Source organism: Balaenoptera borealis (genome assembly GCF_965194805.1).
Source record: "Balaenoptera borealis genome assembly, chromosome: 13".
Classification (NCBI taxonomy): Eukaryota; Metazoa; Chordata; class Mammalia; order Artiodactyla; family Balaenopteridae; genus Balaenoptera; species Balaenoptera borealis.
In genome coordinates, this window is record NC_138870.1 from 85,868,328 (window position 1) to 85,890,307 (window position 21,980).

Here is a 21,980-nt window from a genome sequence, read left to right on the forward strand (position 1 = left end):
TTCTGTTCTGTTCTTTTTTTTTATTTTATTTTTAATTCTTGGACAAGTCCAAGGAATCCTTTGAGGTTCTGTAATGAATTATTGCACGGTAATATGCTCAAGTGAGTTAAAGTTCTACATTTGTGTGTTTGAGCTAAGTTACACATTTACTTTTTTGTATCTTTCAGATCCTCCAGGGCATTGACTGACACTGAAATAGGTGTCTTGAGGGTTCTTGAGGGTCCTTTTGGTTTGGGTTTGGTTTTTTGTGTTTGTTTTTGTTTTGTTTTTGTACATTTAAGCAATGAAGTAATCATAAATGTCCATAAACTCAGTCATATGGACTGTTCCTCTAGGAATTAAAGTCTGCAGTTGCTCATTTTCAGGATTTTCCTCCAGTTTACTCAACAATTAGAAGTCTGGGCAGCTGATTACAAAAGAGAAGAGTACATGCAGATCCTACTTGATTGGATGGGAATAGGGGAAAGGGAGGGGTCTGATTTGGTGTCATGTTTGCCAAGGTTAGTTTCTTACTCCTCTGGGGGATCATGATACCATGCTTTTTCAAATATCAGTAATAGTTTTTATTTTTCACCAAACATAATCTAGCAGATAATGAAAATATTGCCAATAGAATTGAAGCAGAACAGAATGACTTGTAATTGTGTCACCTTCTTATGCTTGCCAGTCATCTCTCTTTGTAACTCGTATAATGAGATAATTAGCTAAAAGTGAATGGTAGAAACTTGATGGGTATGTGAACTATCATGATTCCTCAGACTTTTGCATAGCAAAGTAATGGCATCCTTGTTCATATTCTCTTGAATTTAAAATGTACAGTTTCAGAAAAGTAAAACAACATAGAATACAAAACAGCTGTTCCCACTGAGATTTTGTTTTTGCCTGAGGACACTTAGTGTGATTTTACTGGGCCTGATAATAGAACACATCTCACCACTTGGGTTTTTTAAGTATGCTTTCCCCTCTTGTTCAATAAGAAAAGCAATATGACTTACTCAGTTGGCGCGTCCATGTGGATCAGAGCTTCATAACAGGATCCCAGCTTGATTCTTCACCACCTGAGCAGGAGTGCCTCCCTGAGGAGTCAAGAATAAAAGCGGTATCTTTTTAATAGAAGATCTTTATTTTACAGATACAGCTGAGGTTTATTAACCCACTGAAAAATTTAAGACGTCTTGGAATCAAAATGGTAACTGATATCTTTTTGGATTGGGAGTCCTATCAGTTCAGAACAGAAGAAATTGATGCTGTATTTCATGGTGCAGTTTGGCCCCAGGTAAAGCTTGATTTCTGTGTTCTGCCTGGATACCTTCTGCTTTTTCCTTTAATACTGCTTCACCAGCACAGTCTGCACCCAGCCACGAATGCTAATCCGAGTCTTCTCTTTCACATCAAGCCTTTCTTTGCTTCTGCAAGTTTTAGAACACTTTTCTTTGCCTCCACTACCAACTAAAGCTCCAGAGCTAGTTTCTCCAATACCATAGCGTTTATACTTAAGGCTAATTTGAATATGACTGTTGTCTCTTAAGCAAATGTAACCTAACTTCTGTAGCACCTCACATAGTATGCCTCTGGGTTTTGACAAGCATGCGGGAAAATACACAGGGGTTTTTGTTACTTAGTTCCTTGTTTGATATCTCTGGTTGTCCCCACTTGGTGTTGATAACTGGTGTAGTTATAGCTAAGACTGTAGGAGAGACTTGATTTTAGGAAAGATTTCTCACTACTCAGTTTGTCCTTTAAATGTTTATCTCTTGGCTCTTTTATCCTCTGGTGTGATTTCTGTTCTTGTTCTGCTTTTTAGTTGTTTGGTTTTTTTCTACAATTCTGTGTATGTTCTTATTTTGTATTCTGTTTTTATTTTGTGTCCTAGATCAGCAGGCTTGGATCTGAGAGTCAGTATTCTCCTACTCCTCTGCTGAAACTAATTAGTATCTGGTGCAGAAATGCAAGGTATAATCTTTTTTTTTTTTTTTTTGCCTTTAAAAAGGGCAGTGTTTTAGACTAACTGGTCAAGGGAACTAATAATGTAATTTATGCTCTTTCCACACAGTGACCTACTTTCAGTGCAGTTAAAAGGAATAAGGCAGTTGAATCTCAAAATACATAGTTAGAAGAAAAATACAAGTTGCTGAATAATAGGTGTAGTGTGTTCCAGGAAAAATGCTTTTATATGTGTATGTATGTGTGTATAAATACAAAATGAAATAGAAAATGGATCAAGGCTACATGAGAAACAATATCACCATAGCATGTGGAGGTTTGGTGAGCTGGAATGGGGAAGGGAGACTTTTCATGATATATCTTCGGAGTGTTTGAATTACTTACAACAATAAAAAAAGGAAAAAATAGGTAAAACAACATTTTGCAATTTAATATAAATTAAAATTGTAGAGTGTATATTATATCAAGACTTACACATTTTTTGCTGTTTTTACAATTTCATTAAAACTTGAAAATTAGGGATTTCCCTGGTGGTCCAGTGGTTAGGACTCTGTGCTTCCACTACAGCAGGCCCGGGTTCCATCCCTGGTTGGGGAACTAAGATCCCTCAAGCTGCGTGGCATGGCCAAAAAAAAAAAAATTGAAAATTGAAAATCAGTAGTATTGGGGGGCTTCCCTGGTGGTGCAGTGGTTAAGAATCCACCTGCGAAAGCAGGGGACACGGGTTCGATCTCTGGTCCGGGAAGATCCCATATGCCGCAGAGCAACTGGGCCCATGCGCCACAACTACTGAGCCTGCACTCTAGGGCCCGCGAGCCACAACTGCTGAAGCCCGCGCACCTAGAGCCCGTGCTCCTCAACAAGAGAAGCCACCGCAGTGAGAAGCCCACGCACCACAACGAAGAGTGGCCCCCACTCCGCAACTAATGAAAGCCCGCGCACAGCGACAAAGACCCAGCGTAGCCAAAACTAAATAAATTTTTTTAAAAAGAAGAAAATTAGTAGTATTGGGATTGATATGGCTGTTCTTCCAATGTGTAGTGATTGTATCAACAGTTTGATTTGACCTGGCAAAGGGAAAAACAGATGTGAAACACACTAGGTAGTTATATCATCACCCAAATATTACAATTTTGCATGTTTGCTTAAAAATAAAAGCTGATTTGTAATTTGCATTCTGTCTTTTTCCCGGTTCCCACTTAAAAATTTCACAAGCTTTCTGGATTTTCTAGGTCATTGTCTTCTATTCTTTGTAAAATTCCATCTAAATATGCATACAGCGCTCATGGTCACAAGTCAATATCCTTTTGTGGACATTATGAGCCATTTACAGAACCTTCATCGACTGATGGTTCAGAGATGCTGTGTTCCAGACCAAATGCATATTTACTGAAGAATGTGGGAACTTTCAGTAAAGTGGGAATGTGGGAAACCTATTTTGTTTATCTCAGTGATGGAAACAGACTTAAGTTTGCCCTGATCTATTTTGAAGAATGAAAGATAGAATAAAAGAAAATGTGTTTATTATTGATTCAATGATGTTAAAATCTTGGCATCAGTTTTTACAGAATTGGGAGCATACCATATAGCTAGCTTTTGATTTTGTTTTTTTCATGTAAATTATGTCATGAACATTTCCCCGTGTCATTAGTCTTCAAAAACAATACCTTGCCATTGTCTTCCTCAGGAAAGCCTGTTTTATTTTTACTGTCATAAGGGCTCTTTTCATTTATTTCCCAATTTGAGAAAGCAATTTCATATCTTGTTTTTTCATTGGACATTTATAAACAGCACTTCATAGGCATACTTGAGAAATGTTTTATAGTTGTGTCATTGTTATACAAATAAGCCATGAAGGACTTTCATCCAAGAAGACTTTACAGTAGTGACTTGGTTTATATATTAGTTGGGTCCTTAAGTATAGGTCCACATCATTGGATGCCACCTCATTCTCTTCTACAATTTCTCTCTCGTTGACAATGGAGATATAATATGTGAAGTATCTTGCTTGGTGCCTGCGCATACTATCCCCAGTATCTGTTGGACAAAGATGTATGAGTATAACCCCTTAGAACTTTTCTTTCAGTCTGTCAGGACTAAGTATGTTAAAGTGCTTGAGCTCTTTTCCCAGTGATGTTGAATTGGTAAAGCCAAACTATTTGAATTTTTTCAGTTTGGCCTTCCTACTGATTGTTAGGATTGCATCTCTGGCTGCAAAACAATTGCTAGTTTGCCCGTGGCTGGAAAGCTTTTGTGTTCTCTACCTTTTTGGGTATCGTTCGTGTGAGTCTTTCATTACTGGGGATGGATTCATCTCCCTCCCTTGACAAATGATCCTAATCTGAATGTTGCATATCCTAATTCAGCAAATGTTTGTTTGGTCTGTGGTCTGTACTCCTAATTTTCATGTTGTAGTACATGGTTTTTATGTGACCATATAAACATTCATATTCTAGAAGGCTTATAATTGAAAAATAGCCTGTCTTTAATACATTCCTTTTAGAACTAGGGCTTAGACTGCGGTTCACAGCTCAGCCGTACGACTTATTAGCTCATTGGCTTTAGACAATTCTCAATTTCTTCATCTGTAATGTGGAGATAAGGATACCACCTTAACATAGAGATATTGTGAGGATTAAATGAGAAATATACATAAAGTGCGTAGATAATATGTTTGTATGGTGCCTAGAATTATTATCCATCAAATTTTAGATTTTAAAGTAATTTCCCTTCTGAGTAATCTTATTAACATTCATATGCACACATACACATATATATTCATTAAACTCTATGAAAATTCATATGGAACATGTTTTTAGAAATAAACGTATTGAAAAGGAAGATGACTATTTTAGTGTTTTTTCTTGCAGGTATTTCCCTTTCCTGGCTAAACAGAAACCTGGGCACCCGGAATGTGATATCCTGACCAATGTTTTTGCGATTCTCTCAGCAAAGAACCTCTCTGAAGCCACAGCTTGTATTGTGATGGAAATAGCTGATGACCTTCTTAGCCTTCCAGATTTTGAACCCACAGAAACAGTTTTGAGCTTACCGGTGACAGGATGTGTATATACAGAAAGTGCAGATGGTATGTAAGCTGTACAGAGCAAACGATTCTTATACTTCTGAGGTATCATTTGTGCCCTCAGAATGGAAAAGTTGATAGAATCTGACTCTTTTTATAACTTATGCTATTAAAAGAGTTTCTTTTCTCTAGGAATTAATACCAATTTTTATAAGCTGAATTTTCTTTGCATTAGGTAGAAATTCGGATTATTTACGCTCCAGAAAGCTCAACTATCCTTCAGGACATTATCAGATGATTTCCACTGTCATGTCTCTGAATTCTTACCATATTATCCTAACAATTCTCTTACTACTACCAAAAATGGTTTAAATCCTCAAGGGTCTCATATAAAATTTTAATTTAGCTAATGATATAGATGTTTTGACTAAGAAGAAAGTTATTTAATATTTAGAGTTGAAATGTATTAAATTTTCATGGTAATTGAGTGCTTTCCTTTTCTGTCATTAGGAAGATATTGCACAGTTATCTTTTAAGAGCGTAGTTAATTAAAATCAGTACATTTATCACTATTTCAGAGTCTATCACAATAGGAGGACAATTAATTCTACCTCATGTACCTGCAATTCTCCAATATCTCAGCAAAACCACAATAAGTGCAGAAAAGGTGAAAAAGAAGAAGAATAGAGCACAAGTCAGTAAGGAACTGGGCATTCTTTCAAAGTAAGTGATACATTGGTCCTTAAAAGATAACATTACCACCTGTAGTTATAATTTTTTTTAGTTATGCTTGGTTTTTCATTTAACAAGGTAATAAGCTAAAAAAGTTTTCAGTATTTTAAATGCCCTCCATTTTTAAGTTAATGCAGAATTCTCTTTCTCTGCTGAAATAAACCTTTTATGACATCTGCCTTTATTTAATTATAAAAGATTACAGACTTTTCAAAATTCTAAGGTAGACTAATAGATTTGCTTGTTTATTAGCCTTTACATATTTTGTTCAATTAAAATTTTGAGTTATGTGAGATCACATAGTTGTGATTTTTTTTTAAGTGTGATTGATAAAAATAATTTAAAAGAGCAGGTTGCTGTTTGTTCTTTTAAGAGTCAAGAAGATCTTGCAAGCGTTTTTAAAGATTCTCTTTAAAGATTCTCTACATACTACTAGACCTGGTAATATATGATTGTGATTTCTATAAAGTGCCTGGTTAGTAAATCTGAGTGCACAAAATGATTCTATCTTAAAATCTAAATTGTTACAGGACTTAGTTGTTGAAAGTTTATTTTTTCTGTTACTTTCAGCAACAATAAAAAATGATATATTAGAATCTTCCAGGAACTTCTTTTTAAATGTTTTATTTATACTAGTGTATTTCTAAGTTTTGCAGAACGGGAAACCATAGGAAATATACTTACTAAATTTTATCATAGGCTACGTGATAGTGAGAAGATGATGAGTGATTAGGCACCAGAAAGACTACATTTGAAAGACCTGCTCTACCACTTCCTTGCTGTGTGACATCAACTTCTCTGAGCCACAGTTTTCTCTGGGCAAAGTGGGGTTAATAATTCCTACATTATAGGGCTGTTTTGGGAGTTACATGGAAATGTTGTATATAAAGCCTAAAACAAGTCTCAGCACTTAAAATATTGTTTCCTTGTGAAATAAGTAATTACCAATTACTAATTATAGGATTGGAGTTTACTATAACCCACCTACACAATCAGATGTTACAAAAGCAATAGAATAGTAGCCACCAACCTGAAGTTGGAGGGAAATAAAAGTGGGCACTGCTAAATAACTGAGTTAAGCTTTTTACACATACACACATACTTAAAAGCCACCTGGGTCTTTCATCACAGATGTTTTTTTACGAAAAGTTTAACTTCTTGGAGAAATACTCTTAACTTATATATCTTCCTTACATATCCCATTTTTTTTCCTTCTCCAGGATCAGCAAGTTTATGAAAGAAAAAGAACAAAGTTCTCTGCTCATTACACTGCTCCTGCCTTTCCTCCACCGTGGCAGTATTGCTCAGGCATGAATTGACAGCACATTTATTTGTCTTTGAAGTGGCACTTTATTATTAGGTTTATTTGTAAACAATAATTTTATTGGCTAGATTCTGTGATGTATTTATCCCAGAGTATTTGTGAAAAGACTTCATACAGAAACATAAAATTGAAAACAGAGGAGAAAAATTGGGACAGAAAGAGGCATGGGGTCAGGCGAGAAGGTGGAAACCTCATCATCTACCATTACAGTAAAAGTCTTAAACCCTTTATTTTCCTTTGTTTAGCTTCTAATCCATTTCAGGATTTTTTCCCCTCTCTGACTTTGATCAATAACAAATCTGCAACCTGAGACATGCATTGTTCTTAAATATGGTGACAGTGGCAAACTGAATGAAAAGTCAGACTGTTTTAATATTCAGGCATAGTTTAGAGTTTCTGATATGATTTTCAAACCGTAGTTCAGTCTTGATTAAAAGAGTCTTCCCATTTTGCACACTCATTTATAAGGCCTTAGGAGTTATACTGAATGACTCCTACTCAATAGTAATTCAGTTTAGAAGACCACAGATTTGTGAACAACCAGAAGTGTGTATTTTTCCTCAGCAAGTTCATTTTTCTTGGCTCTTTAACTAGAAAATAGAAGAAATTATTTTTCAAAACCATGCATATTTCCTATTAGAATTAAAGGAAGAAACTGTTAATGGACACTATTACAGGTTTTTGGTTAAGTTAAAAAGCTAAGAACTTTTAAAAGACTATGAAATAACTTTTGTAAGTACTACTACTTTTACTTCTTATTTATACTTATTTGTTTTCTGTGCTATAATATATTAAAGCCAATTTGACCAGCTTTATAAATTACTGAAATACGATGTCTCTCAATATTTTTTCTTAAGGATACGGAGGTTGATATTCTGGTGACAGTACAAAACCTGTTGAAACATTGTCTGGAGCCTACGAGCTTCCTCAAGCCTCTAGCAAAACTCTTCTCAGTTATTAAGAACAAGTTGTCAAGACAGTTGCTTTGTACAGTTTTCCAGGTCTGTAATATTCATTTTTACCCCAAAATCACCCCTTTTTCAAAAGATAACTGTGATGTGGAATGCATATTAGCAGCTTGCTTGGTGCTGATATGATGTTTCCATGTATATTTGAGTGCGGCAGGGAGTCAAAGGGAGGTGGGCAGACAAGTTAAGGTTTATTCACTAATAATATACTGCTTTCATTCCTTTTAGACTCTTTCTGATTTTGATAGTGGATTAAAATATATTACTGATGTTGTCAAGGTAAGAAAGAAAATCTTATGTCTCTTTTGCTTCCAAAGTATTATTATTCCTTATTTAAGATTTATATACCTTCATTTATATTGTTTCAATGGCATTTCTCGTAGCTTAACGCCTTTGATCAAAGACATCTTGATGATATCAACTTTGATGTTCGCTTCTCAGCGTTCCAGACCATCACCTCTTATATTAAAGAGATGCAAACCATGGACGTTAACTACCTAATTCCTGTTATGCATAATTGTTTCTATAACATGGAGGTAGGTTTTTATAGCAAAAATTTATGAATTTTTTTTATTGTTTTGATAATATGACTAAATGACCTAATTTCTTAATTTGGTTTGGAGGGGGATGGGATTTTTAATATAAAATTTCTTTTAGTTGTAGAATATTTTGTTTGGCAAAGACCATACTGTTATGCTCATGATTTGAAAGGCAGATATTTTGAATAAAATAATATATGTGGAAGCACTTTGAAAAGTTAAAAAGCTGTGTATTAGAATAGGAAAATCCACAGAGACAGAAAGTAAATTAGTGGTTACCAGGAGCTGTGAGGGACAGGAGGAACGGGGAGAGTGACTTCTAATGGGTTTCCTTTGGGGGTGATGAAAATGTTCTGAAATTAGATAGTGGTGACGGTTGTAAAGCCTTCTGAATATACTGAAAACCATTGAATTGTACAATAAAAGGGTGAATTTCATAGTGTGTCAGTTAAATATCAATTTTTTCAGTTATGTAACTATATTATTTAAGTTTGCCCTCTTTTATTGATATAGTAGAAATAAAAGGGGTTTACAACTATATTAAGTGCCATGTTGCGAAAATGAATTAAAACTCAAAAATGTGGAAAATGAAACCCTTGGTTAATAGTTAACTATGTAGTTGTATCAGTTATCTTTTTGTGGCATTTTATAGTTGTTCATCTGATACTAAAGATTAAGTAATATAGGAAAACGTAATCTCCCCATTTGGGCTCATTCTTCATATATCTTATCAAATTTCAACATGAGGGATCCTGAATCACTGCCTGGTTGGCTGAGTTAGGAATACTTTTTCTACACTCACAACCTACATTCCTTAAACCAGGAACTCTGAAGCAGCTAACCAGAATTATACCAGCCAACTCTGTCATTGTAAGTGATCACCTGATTTTGAATATTGAAAACTGGCTTTAGTGAACCTTTTGTTCTGTTTGCTTTGAGAAATAAAGCTAGTTAAAAAGTACATCTCTACATCAACTATACTTAAATAAAAAATGAAAAAAAGAAGAAAAAAAAATCCATGACGGATAAAATACCAAATTTCTAAATAAAGGCAAAATCAGTAACAAAAAAAATAGTACATCTCACAGTATTTTCTGAAATAACTGACACTTCTCAGTAAGCATGACTTTTCAAAGTCACTTACTGTATTCCTCACAACCCTATGTTTGGCTCTTCCTTAAGTATGAAGTACCTGTGGGACATTTCTTAGTAGAGAGTTTTATACAGAACAGTGGCTAAATATTATAAACTCTTCCATTGGGAAATACTATTCAATATTATAGTTATTGTACAGAATAATTTGGGTTTTTTCCTGTGTCCAGTTAGGAGACATGTCTTTAAGTGATAATGCAAGCATGTGCTTGATGAATATCATCAAAAAGCTTGCTGCTATGAATGTCACAGAGAAAGAATATAGAGAAATCATTCATCGTTCACTCCTGGAGAAACTGAGGAAAGGATTGAAGAGCCAGACAGAGGTATTGGGGTTTGCAATTAAGTACTACTATCTGTGGGTTTTGTTTGTTTTTCCCTACTTCTGCTATAGTTGTGTAGAAAAGCAGTCAGGCTTAGTACACTTAATTAAAATACTTGATTGTATAAATATTCAGCAAACTTTTAACAGGGGAGTAGGAATGGAAAAGAGGGCAGTCACTTCTGATTTTATATAGTTTGTTGTTTCAGTGGGAATGTGTTACTTTTTAAAAAATTGTAATGACTTTTTTGGTGTTTCTTTGTATTACCTAAGAAGCAAATTCTTTTTAAAATTAAAAAAAATTTTTTTTTCTCAACTCGATGTTTGCAGAGTATTCAACAAGATTATACCACGCTGCTTTCCTGTTTAATTCAAACCTTTCCAAATCAACCAGAATTTAAAGACTTGGTACAGCTAACTGATTGCCATGATCCAGAAATGGACTTCTTTGAGAATATGAAGCACATTCAGGTAGAAGACAATTCTGCTTTTTTTTTCTTGTCTATAGACAAGTGTTTCAAACCGTTCTGTCTCATTTAAAAAGATATATTTTAGGGAATTCCCCGGCTGTCCGGTGGTTAGGACTCCACGCTTTCACTGCCAAGGGCCAGGGTTCAATCCCTGGTCGGGGATCTAAGACTCCACAAGCCGCACGGCACGGCCAAATAAAAAAAGTAAAAGAAAAAAAAAGAAAAAGATATATTTTAATTTTCCCAAAAGTTCTGAGCTTCTCATTCCTTGGTCTTTGTGATCATCAAATTTGCATAGGAGATGATTGTTTCCTGGGGTCGGATTTCCTTGATGGTGTCACAAACCACAATAATAGTGTCACCTTTCCCTGCCATTTCCTAAGAAGTTTAAATGCTCTAGGATCCATTGGTAAAGAAATACTGTGGATTGTGTCTCTGAAAGCAAATCAAGGCACAAGTGTTTGCTGATGTAACACATGGACTGTATTTCACTCTTTTAATCTTTTCATGGAAGAGGAACATGATACCGAAATGGAGCTGGTTGTAGTTGAGATTATTCAGTAACTAATTCATATTTTATCTGACTCATAGATCCACAGAAGAGCAAGAGCCTTGAAGAAATTGGCAAAACAACTAATGGAAGGCAAAATTGTGCTGTCTTCTAAATCTCTTCAGAATTACATCATGCCTTATGCCATGACTCCAATTTTTGATGAGAAAATGATCAAGGTAGGGCATTAGATCTAGAAACCAGTAAGCTTCTCCCCATACCATGACACACTTTTCCAAAATGTAGATGGGGTTGGTGGCATCCATACTGATGTCACCGTAATTACAGGCCTAGAATAGTTCTAAAGCCCTTAAAATTGTGCCTGGCACTTGCTCTAAATATGGTGGCTATTATTTTATTTTTGCTATTATTAGCTCACAAAGGCCAACCACAAAATATTTCCTCGCTTAGAAATGATCACATTACTAAGATGGCATACTATTATTTTTGTATCATAGGCCTTAATTCTCATTGTTTTCCCAAATGGCTCATAAGAAATGAAATAAAACAACAGCTGCCTTTTCTTTAGCTCTATACCAGGTACAGACACAATACTAAGTAGTTTAATATGTAATCTGATTTCATCCTCACAACAACTCAACCCTATGGGGTAGAGACTGTTATCATTGTTTTATAGGGGAGTAAACTGAGAATATGTGAGGTTATAGAACTTTCTCAAAAACATATAGAGTCAGAACTGGTATTTGAACTCAGAATGTCTTCACTTTTATACCTCATAGTGCCTAAGAACAGTGCCTGGCACATGGTAAAGACTTGATAAATATTTAAGTCTAATTGAGATAATATCAGGATTTGTGACTTGAATTTATACTGTTGATTATGTGATCTTGTTCAAGGATAGGTTTCCTCTATTATTTCAGGATATTCAAAAAATTTTTAAGAATTTCTTAAGTGGATAAAAGAATGCATCCCTAAATTCCAGTTTGAAGAGCCAGTAAGCCGCTCAGAGTTAGATGGCAGTAAAATAGTAAAGAGATATAGATGAAAAAATAAATTATATTTAGCTTTAATTGGTATTGTTATGGTATACCTTTCTACAGTCTTTTATTTTTAACCTATTTGTGATTTTACTTTTAAAGTTGGTTTCTTGTAGGTAGCATATAGCTGAATCTTGCTTTTTTTAATCCAATCTGACAGTTTCTGCCTTTTAATTGGTTTTAGACCATTTGCATTTAATATGATTATTAATATGGTTGAGTTTAAATCTATCATCTTGTTATTTATTTTGCATTTGTTCTGTTTTTTTCCTCTTTCCTCCTTTTCTTCTGTTGGATTAATTAGATATCCTTTAATGATTTTATTTTATCTCTGTTGGCTTATTAGTTATCTTTGTACTATTTTTTTCATAAGTTTTACCTGTGTGTTAGTTTTAAACCACACAATACACTGTTGTTGTTTTTGCTTCAAACCATCAATTATCTTTTAAAGAGATCCTTAAAACTAAAGAAAAGATCTTTTGTATTTGCTTCCATATTTATATCAGTAATTTCCAGTGCTCTTCATTCCTTTGTGTAGATGCAGATACTCATCCTGTATCATTTTACTTTTGACAGGAAGACTTTCTTTAAATTTTTTGTAGTGCAGGTCTACTGGTATTGGATTCCTTCAGCTTTTGTTTGTCCTTTCTCATCTTTGTTTTTGAAAGATAATGTTTCTAGGTATGGAATTCTAATTTCACAGGTTTTGAGTTTTTTCCCAGTACTTTAAAGATACTACTCTACTGACTTCCAGTTTATATTGTTTCTAAAGGAAGTCATTCTTTGTTCCTCTGAGTGGAATATATCTTTTTTTTTTCCTGGCTGGCTTTAAAATTTTCTCTTTATCACTGACTTTAAGCCATTAAATTATGATGTGCCTTGGTGTCTTGTGCTTGGGGTTTGTTGAGCTTCTTGGATCTATAGATTTATAGTGTTTGTCAAACTTTGAAATTTTTGGCCATTACTTCTTCAAAGATATTTTTGGTTCCTATTCTTGCCTTTGGAGATTCCATTGTATTCCATTCCAAGTTGTCCCATAACTCACTGACACTCTTTTTTTTTTTAAATAGTCTTTTTTTTTTTCCTTCTGGGTTTCATTTTGTTTCATTTTTCTATTACCATGTCTTCAACTTCACTAATCTTTTCTTCTGCTCTGTCTAATCTACTGTTAATCCCATCCAGTGTATCTTCCCTCAGAATTGTCTTTTCCATCTCTAAAAGTTCAATTTGGGCCTTTTTCTTACATGTCTCTCCTTAACATGCCCATGCTTTCCTGTCCCTTCTTGATCGGATGGAATATATCAATAATTAGGTCAATTGTTTTAATATCTATGTCTACTATTAAGTCTGTATCATCTGTGTCATTTCTGTGCCCATTTCGGTGGGTTGATTTTTCTTCTCATTAGAGTTATTTTCTGCTTCTTTGTATGCCTGGTAGCTATCTTTCAGATACCAGACATTGTGAATGTGACTTTGCTGGGTGCTGGATGTTTTTGTATTTAAGTGTTCCTGAGAATTGTTTTCAGATGCAGTTGGGCTACTTGTGAGTAGTCTGGTCCTTTTTCTTTTTTAAATTTATTTATTTATTTATTTTTGGCTGTGTTGGGTCTTCATTGCTGCATGCGGGCTTTCTCTAGTTGTGGTGAGCGGGGGCTACTCTTCGTTGCGGTGAGCTGGCTTCTGATTACGGTGGCTTCTCTTGTTGCAGAGCATGGGCTCTAGGCAAGCGGGCTTCAGTAGTTGTGGCATGTGGGCTCAGTAGTTGTGGCTCACGGGTTCTAGAGCGCAGGCTCAGTAGTTGTGGTGCACAGGCTTAGTTGCTCCACGGCATGTGGGATCTTCCTGGACCAGGACTCGAACCCATGTCCCCTGCATTGGCAGGCGGATTCTTAACCACTGTGTCCCGAGGGAAGTCCAGTCTGGTCCTTTTGAGGCTCGCTTTTAAGCTCTGTTAGGCAGGAGCAGCCTTTAGTCTGGTGCTTATTTGAACCCACCGCCGAGGCACTAACTTTCTGAGTACCTGAATACCTAATGCTTCATGTATCATGAGGTTTTTTTACTCTGGCTGATAGGAACATGATCTATTCTCATCCCTGTGTGGTCTTAGATGAGTGTTTCATCTTTTCCTTTTTGGTGGTTCTTTCCCTGTCTCTTCCTTACTCGTGTGTACTGATCAGTTCTCAGCTGAAGCTTAAGGAGCTCTTTCTCTGGGCAGCTTTTCTCTGTGTAGCTTTCTTCTGTCTGGTTCTCTGCCCTGAGGACACTAGCTCCGCAGCCTCAACTCTGCCCCCTTAACTCAGGGAGACATGGGGCCCTTTTTGGGTTTCTTCTCATGTGCTATGACCTGACAGTTATCCCCACACAATGAATTGGGGTAACTCTACAGCTCATTTCATTTGTTTCCTTTCTCTCAGGAGTCACTGTCCTGCACTATTTGATGTCCAAAGTCTGAAAACTGTTTCATATATTTTTGTCTACTTTTCTGGTTTAAGGTGTGAGGGTAAATCCAGCTCCTGTTCTCCGAAAAGCTATCTCCGTTGTGTCGTACTTACGAATGCTCAGCGGTGCAATCTGTAGTTGATTCTGACATTTGTCAACTTTTACACATTGAATTTACTTCATTCAGTCTGTAGGCTTGAACCAATCGGAGGTCTGAGTGGAATAGAAAGCAAAGTGTGTTAATATCTTTTAATGAGAGGAAGATGTCATTCCTTTCATTGACAGCATCTTTTCCTAGAGCTAGGGGAAAACAATGGAGTATAGTTTAGGCGTTCTTTCCTTTCTATAATTGCTGATCACCTACTGTCTAAGCTTTTTAATGCACCAAGTTAGCTGTGTACTTTATTTGCAAATACTTATTCTTATTGATGCTCTTGATTTGTTTTACAGCATGAAAATATAACCATTGCTGCCACAGAGGTTATTGGAGCTATTTGCAAACATCTCTCTTGGTCGGCATATATATATTACTTGAAACATTTCATTCATGTCTTACAGGCGGGACAGATCAATCAAAAGTTGGGTGTCAGGTATGGTCAAACTGCTTATTTTTGTTTTGTTTTTAAAATGTAAATTTTGGATTATTTTCTGAAACAACCTTTGTACAATCTCAGTTTACTTTTACCTTGTATCAGTGAGGTGATACTAAGACTGAAAAAATATCTAAAACTGGTAAAAATAATTTTAATGTTTATCTTTAACTTTCCTCTCTTTTTAAGAGTCAAGTGATATTATTAATCAAATGAACATTTCTGTGAAAATTTTTTTAACAGTTTGCTAGTGATAGTGTTAGAAGCATTCCACTTTGACCACAAAACTCTGGAAGAACAAATGAGAAAACTTCAGAGTAAAGAGAGTAAGTTTTTTAAACTTTCTTAAACTAGATTTCATTCCTATCCTTGGATACTTTATGATCATGAATTAAAGATAGAAAAATTCAATTTACTCCCTTTTTCTGCTCTTATAGCAGTGACCAGTGAATGAGTCAGGAGGAAGTTAAAATGAATGGTTTGAGTATTTTTGTAAAAAACTTATTTAACAGTAGAGAAGTCCAGACTAAATTGTATGGGTGAAAAAAATCTGACCTGTAGATTATTTACACAGAAATTCAATTATATCACCTTAATGTATGGAAAGAACATTAAGCAGTGAATGCAAAGAAAGTCTAAGAATTAAAAATTAGAACAACAGTTAATGAAATATAAAGTAGATACAACAGAAAGGATCATCAAAAATAAAAATCAGTCTTTGAAAAGATCATAAATTGGCAAACCTCTGACAAGATTGACCAATGACAATAGAAGGCATAATAAATATTAGGAATTTTAAAAGATCACAATTAAATGAAAAAGGTAAAATAACATTGTGATCTTTGCACTTATAAATTTGAATACTTGGGTGAAATGTTCAAATTCTTAGAAAAATAAAATACAAAAACTGACTTTAGAAGAAATAGAAAATCTGAATAGATCTCTAATGATTAAAGAAATTGAATCTGTACTTAAAAATTTTCTTCTGGGGTTTCCCTGGTGGCGCAGTGGTTGGGGGTCTGCCTGCCGGTGCAGGGGACACGGGTTCGAGCCCTGGTCTGGGAGGATCCCACATGCCGCGGAGCGGCTGGGCCCGTGAGCCACAATTACTGAGCCTGCGCGTCTGGAGCCTGTGCTCTGCAACAAGAGAGGCCACGATAGTGAGAGGCCCGCGCACCGCGATGAGGAGTGGCCCCCGCTTGCCGCAACTAGAGAAAGCTCTCGCACAGAAACCAAGTCCCAACACAGCCATAAATAAATAAATAAATAAAATATTAAAAAAAAAAAAATTTTCTTCTGATGAAAATGCCAGGTCTAGACTGTTTTATAGGCAAGTTTTACAAACACTCAAGGAATAGATCAATTCAACCTTATATCAGCTATTTCAGGTGACTGAAAAAGAGGAAGCCCCCACTAACTCATGAAGTTGGTGATTGGTTAATGGAACTTAACACATTAGCAAACAAAAAAATGTGATCATCTATATAGACACAGGGGGAACATTTGCTTAAATTCAATATCCATTCATAATAAAAGCCATTATCAAACAAGGAATAGATAGAAATTTCCTTAACCTGTTAAAAGATGTGTTTTAAAAACCTAATGATGGGGGACTTCCCCGGTGGTCCAGTGGTAGAGCATCCACCTTCCAATGCAGGTTGCGCAGGTTTGATCCCTGGTCGGGGAACTAGGATCTCACATGCCACGGGGCAACTAAGCCCACATGCCACACCTACTGAGCTTGTGTGCCTCAACAAGAGAGCCCGTGTGCCACAAACTGCAGAGCCCATGCGCTCTGGAGCCCATGCCACAACTAGAGAGAGAAAAAACCCGCGCACCACACTAGAGAGAAGCCCACACCACAACTAGAGAAAGGGAAAAACCTGTACACCACAACTAGAGAGAGGAAAAAACCCGCACACCACAACTAGAGAGAAGCCCGCACACCACAACTAAAGATCCCGTGTGCCACAACTAAGACCTGATGCAGCCCTAAATAGATAGATAGATACATAGATAGATAACCAACCAACCAAATAAATGATGGGACTTCCCTGGTAGTCCAGTGGTTAAGACTCCACGCTTCCACTGCAGGGGGCGCCAGTTCCATCCCTGGTCAGGGAACTAAGGTCTTGCATGCCGTGTCGCGTGGCCAAAAAAAAAAAAAACAACCTAATGAAACATCATACTCAATGGTAAAACATTAAAAGCCTTTGCTTTAAAACCAGAATGAGCTAAGGATACCTACTACTACTGCTTATATTGAACATCAGACTCTAAAGGTTTTAGCCATCACAGAAAAATAAGGAAAAGAATAAACACTTAAGTAGGCCAAGGTATTTATTCTAATTGTTTTGGCTAAAGACATTGAAATATCTTGGCCCTTAGTTTGCATTACTGCAGTGTTCCTACTCAAAATTATCTAATTCTTTGATTTATTATCAAATCACTCCAGAGCCACACTGATGAAGAGAAAAACTGTTTTGAATTTGTAGAAACCAATTGTGTTTTAAATAATTAATGTACCAAAGCCCCTTAGTTTATCTTCAATTGAATCTGCATTTTGAAATTTTGCATAAACAGAAACATTAAAAAATTAAAATATTAATTCACTTCACTGTTTTCTTCTTAGGTATGAATGAAGTTTGAAACAGTTAGTGAGCATCTACTGTGAAATGTGCTTTTATAGACATTATCTCATTTGTCCTCATAAGAACCTTACAAGAACCTTAGGTGTTAGTTACTGCATATTTTTGATACGAGAAATTGAGATTCAGAAGTAAAGTAACTTTCCCAAAGCTACACGGCCAGTAAAAAAAATGAAGACTAATAGCTATCATTTTTTTGAAAGTCAATGAAGTGTCAGAAATATATTTTAGGCACAGTATAGACTTTGTCACATTTAATCCTAACAATAGCCTTGCAAGTAGGTGCCATCTACAGTTTACTGGTGAAGAATCCAAAGCCCACGAGGGTTAAGGTAATTGACTGTAGTCACATGGCTTGTTAGCAGAGCCAAGTCTGGACTTTCTCTACAATACTGCCCAGTTTTCTTTAATAAACTGAATCCTATAATAAGGTACGTTTCTGCATGAGACTTGTTGGCTGCCATTATGATTTTCATGTTCATGAATGTAGGTTTTTGCTTTTGGAAACTTCCAACCACAGTACTTTGGAAGCTTTCTTTTGGTTAAGAGCCCTCCTCCCCCCAGCCTCTCCATGTGTTCCCAAAGTACCCTGTACTTGCTTGCTATTCACACTTTTTTTTAATAATTATCAGTTTACTTGTCTCTATTCCTCATTAGGCTAACTGTAAGGAAATGAAGGACCATAACACTCTCATTTACTGCTGTTTCCTCAGCCCTTACCTTGCCCTTATAGTCGTTGATATTTTTTATTAGATGTTAATAGAAAAGACTACTTAACACAACTGTGTTGTTTCCTTATTTAATTTAAGGTGATTTTTGTTGTTTACTAAACATAGACACCATAGAAGAGATTGAGTTGCCAGAGCATGAAGCCATGGAATTAGAGCATATGGATGAGGATGAGAAGGAAGATGGATGTAAGACTTTGTCAGACAAGAATGAAGAGCTAGAAAACCCTGACCCAGATGATTGTGAAGGGACAGCAGCTAAGGAATCCGAGTGTATCACGAAGTCCATCTCTTTCCTTCCTTGGAATAAGGAAGAATTGGAGAAAACAATTAAAAATATCCAAGGAACCATAACTGGGGACATCCTACCCAGGCTCCATAAATGTCTGGCATCTACGGTAATCATTCTGTTTGGGGCCCAGCAGGTCTGTGTGACCCTGTGGGGTGTCCGTGGGGCCCTGTCAGACCGAGGCTCCTGACTATGTGGATTGACATCAGCTTTTGGATTTTCTTTTATCTCTGCATTTCACAGTTCACCTCCCTTCTCTTATCATCTTCAGGTTCATCTCGTACAGCTAAGGTAGTAATGTTTCTTCTTCATTATGATTTTGATACTGGTAGATATATGATTTTCTATCTCCAAAGTAGATATTAAGATGACTCCCATTTCCAAAAAAGGTTATTAAAAATTAGAGTATGTTTCCCTTTTCTACTTCTTGGCCACTTCTCTGCTATTCAAAAATACATCTTTTTCAGGACTTCCCTGGCGGTCCAGTGGTTAAGACTCCATGCTTCCAGTGCAGAGGGCCTGGGTTCGATCCCTGGTCGGGGAACTAAGATTCCCGCATGCCACACAGCGTGACCAAAAAATTAAAAAAAAAAAAAAAAGGAAGAAAACAAAAATACATCTTTTTCTTGGTTAATAGGGGTAACATTTTAGGAGTGCATTCTCATGAAACCAGAGCCTTTCCTTCTCAGTGTAAAACTTGAGCTGGCAAACTGTGGCCCATGGGCTGAATCTAGCTTGCAGCCTGTTTTTGTAAATAAAGTTTTATTGGAACACAGTTACACCCCATTCATTTACATATTGTCTGATTCTCCTTTTGCCTTACAATAGCAAAATTGAGTAGCTTCAATAGCGGCCATAAAGTCAAAATTACTTACTATCTGACCCTTTACAGAAAGTTTTCCAACCCCTGATGTAAAATACCGACTTCATCATTTTGTATATTTGTAAATAAAGTTTATTTGGGGCACCATATTTTTTTATGTACCAACGATGTCACTTAAACACCTGAAAGTCCCAATTAACACAAATTTTTTGTCACTTTTTAAATATTCCACAGCAGTCTTAACCCCACATCAGTGAATACTTGGTTTTATTTATTTATTGATTGGTTGATTGCTCCTTTGAAAAGAATATTCTTATTCATATTATTTTTATAATTTTTGTAGGATTATCAAATTGCATAATTGAGTTTGTTTTTTAAGACATTAAACTTAGAAATGGATATAAGATATATCAAAAGAGCTTATCTTTCAACTGCAAGGTTGTAGTGTTGGTAGGTCCCTAATCCATTTATTTTTGTTTTAGTTTAACCTAAATTTTTCTTACAGACTAAAAGAGAAGAAGAACACAAACTCATAAAATCAAAGGTTGTGAATGATGAGGAAGTGGTTCGAGTTCCTTTAGCTTTTGCCATGGTTAAACTAATGCAGTCCCTTCCACAGGAAGTTATGGAAGCTAATCTGCCAAGGTATGTTGTGTGACAAATCAGAAAAGTTCAGTGAAACTCAAAAATTGGTTCTATCTTCTCTTTTGTCAGGAAGAGAAGTACTGTCACAATTTGCTGTAATTTAGAATCCTAATTGGCATAATTTGGGTTATGAGTAATTCAGAAACAAAAGGATATTTATATTTGTATTTGTTTCTGTTAATTTAATTAGTCAATTAATTTCTCATGTTCTAGTATTTTGCTGAAAGTGTGTGCCCTCCTCAAGAACAGAGCACAGGAAATCAGAGACATTGCTCGCAGCACTCTCGCAAAAATAATAGAGGATCTGGGTGTGCATTACCTACAATATATTTTAAAAGAATTACAGACTACCCTTGTGCGTGGCTATCAGGTAAATTGCACCATGTACTTTATATTCAAATTGGGTTGGGGTTCAAATAGTTGCACTTTAAACACTAAGTCATGATACTTTGGGTCTATCTTTTGTAAAGTTGATCTACTGAGAGAACAAGCAAGAATATTTTAAAAATTTTAATCAGTATTTTAAAAAATCTGTTTTTTAAAAAGCCCTTATATTTAATTTTTTTAAAGATCCTTATAGAACTGCATTTCATAACCTGTGTTTTTCTCTCAAATCACTTGATATCAAGTTTTGTATTCTCTGAGTTCTTAATAAAATTCTTGTATATTGAATGTATAGCCACACGTGTGAACAGTAAAGAACATAGACATTTGTTTAAGAGTTGAAATGCATGACATGTCATAAAATTAATAAGAGCACCAGGTGGAATACAACGCTCTTTGAGTAGTTACCTGGCTGTCTTGCTACTCCGAGTGTGGGCCCCAGACAAGTGGCATCGGCAGCACCTGGGAGATGTTAGAAGTATGATTAGGACCCTACACCTGACCTACAGAGTCTGCATCTTAATAAGATCCCTGAGCGATCTAAAGTTTGAGAAACACTGCAGCTTGTGTTTCTCAAGTACCCAGCCAAGACTCCGGGTAGTTAGCTTGACCTTCCAAGTCCTCGTTTGTTCAGAGGTAGGTTCCTATTCTATAGGCTATAAGTAGCACACTAAAAATATCAGTATACATTGTCACTGTCTCTCTTTGTATAGTGTTTTAGTGGTTGCTCCAGGTTACCATATCCATACTTAATTTTTAATAATCTATTTAGAATCCGTATTTTACCACTTCAAGTGGAATGTAAAAACCTTTTTACCCTATAGATCCCTTCACCCTTCCTTTGTTTAAAAGTTGTTTATGTATTACTTTGCTGGAAACTTATATGTTGAAAACTTATCAAGCAGCGTTAGAGTTTTTGCTTTTAATCCTCAAATATGCCCAGATATTTATCACTTCTACTGCTCTTCCTTCACTTCTGAATTTCCACATTTCTTCCTGGTATCATTTCCCTTTGGTCTAGGCAAGCTCACAGAGCAAGTGTGGTGGCAATGGATGCTCTTCATTTTCCTTCCCCTGTGAATGTCTTTGTTTCACCTTCATTCCTGAAGGATGTTGTCACTGGATATATACTTTTGCATTGACAGTTATTTCTTTTCTTTCAGCACTGTAAAATTGTCATGCGACTTCCTCTGGCCTTTCTGATGAATAATTAAATTGTTCTTCCCCTCTAAGTAATGCATTATTTTTCTCTGGCAGCTTTAAAGACTTTGTCTTTATTTTTCAGCAGTTAGATTATGAAGGTGGATTTCTTTGGGTTTACCCTGTTTGAGGTTTGTTGAGCTTCTCAACCACATTGGGGAGTTTTCAGCCATTATTTCTTCAAATACTTTTTCTGCACTGCACTCTTTC

The 21,980-nt window shown here is 35.9% G+C and overlaps 1 protein-coding gene across 1 annotated transcript in view; it reads left to right on the forward strand.

Moving 5' to 3' along the window:
* The window catches only part of UTP20 (UTP20 small subunit processome component), a 93,174-nt gene that overhangs the window by 51,663 nt on the left and 19,531 nt on the right, over positions 1-21,980 (forward strand). The window contains exons 28-43 of the mRNA XM_082349691.1: positions 1,133-1,276; positions 1,874-1,953; positions 4,815-5,032; positions 5,548-5,692; positions 6,922-7,009; positions 7,883-8,026; positions 8,222-8,272; positions 8,377-8,529; positions 9,855-10,010; positions 10,337-10,477; positions 11,068-11,205; positions 14,914-15,053; positions 15,297-15,379; positions 18,538-18,827; positions 20,047-20,186; positions 20,400-20,556. Of these exons, the coding sequence (XP_082205817.1) occupies positions 1,133-1,276; positions 1,874-1,953; positions 4,815-5,032; positions 5,548-5,692; positions 6,922-7,009; positions 7,883-8,026; positions 8,222-8,272; positions 8,377-8,529; positions 9,855-10,010; positions 10,337-10,477; positions 11,068-11,205; positions 14,914-15,053; positions 15,297-15,379; positions 18,538-18,827; positions 20,047-20,186; positions 20,400-20,556 (2,268 nt within the window). The remainder of the gene's footprint in view (positions 1-1,132; positions 1,277-1,873; positions 1,954-4,814; positions 5,033-5,547; positions 5,693-6,921; positions 7,010-7,882; positions 8,027-8,221; positions 8,273-8,376; positions 8,530-9,854; positions 10,011-10,336; positions 10,478-11,067; positions 11,206-14,913; positions 15,054-15,296; positions 15,380-18,537; positions 18,828-20,046; positions 20,187-20,399; positions 20,557-21,980) is intronic.